This window comes from Orycteropus afer, unplaced genomic scaffold, assembly GCF_000298275.1.
Source record: "Orycteropus afer afer isolate SDZICR_OR568_19922 unplaced genomic scaffold, OryAfe1.0 scaffold00006, whole genome shotgun sequence".
In the NCBI taxonomy this organism is placed as follows: domain Eukaryota; kingdom Metazoa; phylum Chordata; class Mammalia; order Tubulidentata; family Orycteropodidae; genus Orycteropus; species Orycteropus afer.
The window spans coordinates 15,881,452-15,883,208 of NW_006921593.1; the positions used below are offsets into that span (position 1 = coordinate 15,881,452).

Genomic DNA, 1,757 nt, shown 5'->3' on the forward strand with positions numbered 1-1,757 from the left:
TCAGATGGGCAGGCTCCATCCCTGAAGGTGACCCTGCAGTTTTGGGGGGGATGGTGGGGGCGTGTGTGCAGGTGTGGGCTCAGCTGGTGGGGCTCCATGCCCACAGGTGTACATTGAAGATTCCCTGGGTGAGCGCATCTGGGTGGATAGCCCACATTGCAAGGCCTTTGTGGACAACATCCAGACGGCCTTCAACACCAAGATGCCCCCCAAAAGTGTGCTGCTGCAGGGGGAGGCGGGCCGCGGCGGCGGGGACCTCAGTGCTGGTGAGGAGCCCTGGGATCAGAAGAGGGCAGGGTTGCCCAGTATGAAGGGAAGGGCTACGGCTACTCTCCTCCCAGGCTCACAGGGTGCTCAGACAAGGGCATGAGTGGGCCCGTAGGACACAGGGACGCTGGTGTGAATGTGCCTACTGGGGTGAATGTGCCAGGGTGTGGGTGCGTGTGTGCCCGTGGGAGACGGTTTCTGGTATGAATGTGCCCACTGGGACACCAGGTTGCGGGTGCTTGTGTGCCTGTGGGACATGGACGCTGGTGTGAATGTGCCCACTGGGATGCCAGGGTGCGGGCATGAGTGTGCCTGTGGGACACGGACACTGGTGTGAATGTGCCCACTGGGGTGAATGTGCCAGGGTGTGGGCACATGTGTGCCCGTGGGAGACAGGGACACTGGTGTGAGTGTGCCCACTGGGACGCCAGGGTGGTGCGGGTGTGAGTGTGCTCGTGGGATACAAGGACACTGGTGTGAATGTACCCACTGGGATGCCAGGGTATGGGTGCTTGTGTGCCTGCGGGGGCGCTGGAATGTGGGTGTCAGGTGCCCATGGGGATGCCAGGACGTGGGTGTGAGGTACCTGTGGGGACACCAGGGTGTGGGTGTGAGGTGCCTGCAGGGGACACAGGGACATGGGTGCGAGGTGTCCGTGGGGACGCCGGGACATGGGTGCGAGGTGTCCGTGGGGACGCCGGGACGTGGGTGCAAGGAGCCTATGGGGACACCGGGACGAGGCTGTGAGTGCCATGGCCCATCTGCACAGGAAGCAGCCCACACCCCTCCCTTACCGAGGAGGAGGACAGCCAGACGGAGCTCCTGATTGCTGAGGAGAAGCTGAGCCCCGAACAGGAGGGCCAGCTCATGCCCAGGTGGGTGTCCACGCCCCAGCTCACTGGCCCTTCTGCCGGCTTGGGGTCCTGGGGGCCAGGAGCAGGTAGGGCGGCCCCACAAGAAGAGGCGTCACCTGCTCCGATAGGTTTGACGACCTCGCGGAGAGCGTGGAGGAGTACGTCCTGGACGTGCTGCGGGACCAGCTCACCCGGCGCCAGCCCATCGACAATGTCTCCAGGAACCTGTTGCGGCTACTCACCTCCACCTGTGGGTACAAGGAGGTGCGGCTCATGACAGTGCAGAAGCTGGAGATGTGGCTGCAGAACCCCAAGGTGAGTGCGGTTGAGGGCTGGGGAGGGCACAAGGCCACCAGGGCCGGGGTTGAGCAGGCACCCGCCTCCTGCAGCTGACCAGGCCGGCCCAGGACTTGCTTATGTCTGTGTGCATGAACTGTAACACCCACGGCCCGGAGGACGTCGACGTCATCTCTCACCTGATCAAGATCCGCCTCAAGCCCAAAGTGCTGCTCAACCACTACATGCTGTGTGTCAGGTGAGGCCGGGGCTCCCCTCCCCTCTGCATGCCCTGTGTCGGTGCACCCGGGGCTCCCCTCCCCTCTGCATGCCCTGTGTCGGTGCACCCGGGGCTCCCCT

The 1,757-nt window shown here is 64.0% G+C and overlaps 1 protein-coding gene across 1 annotated transcript in view; it reads left to right on the plus strand.

Moving 5' to 3' along the window:
* The window catches only part of INTS1 (integrator complex subunit 1), a 32,011-nt gene that overhangs the window by 3,350 nt on the left and 26,904 nt on the right, over window positions 1-1,757 (plus strand). Inside the window, exons 5-8 of the mRNA XM_007941251.1 lie at window positions 107-266; window positions 1,037-1,142; window positions 1,250-1,436; window positions 1,511-1,656. Coding sequence (XP_007939442.1) covers window positions 107-266; window positions 1,037-1,142; window positions 1,250-1,436; window positions 1,511-1,656 — 599 coding nt within the window. The remainder of the gene's footprint in view (window positions 1-106; window positions 267-1,036; window positions 1,143-1,249; window positions 1,437-1,510; window positions 1,657-1,757) is intronic.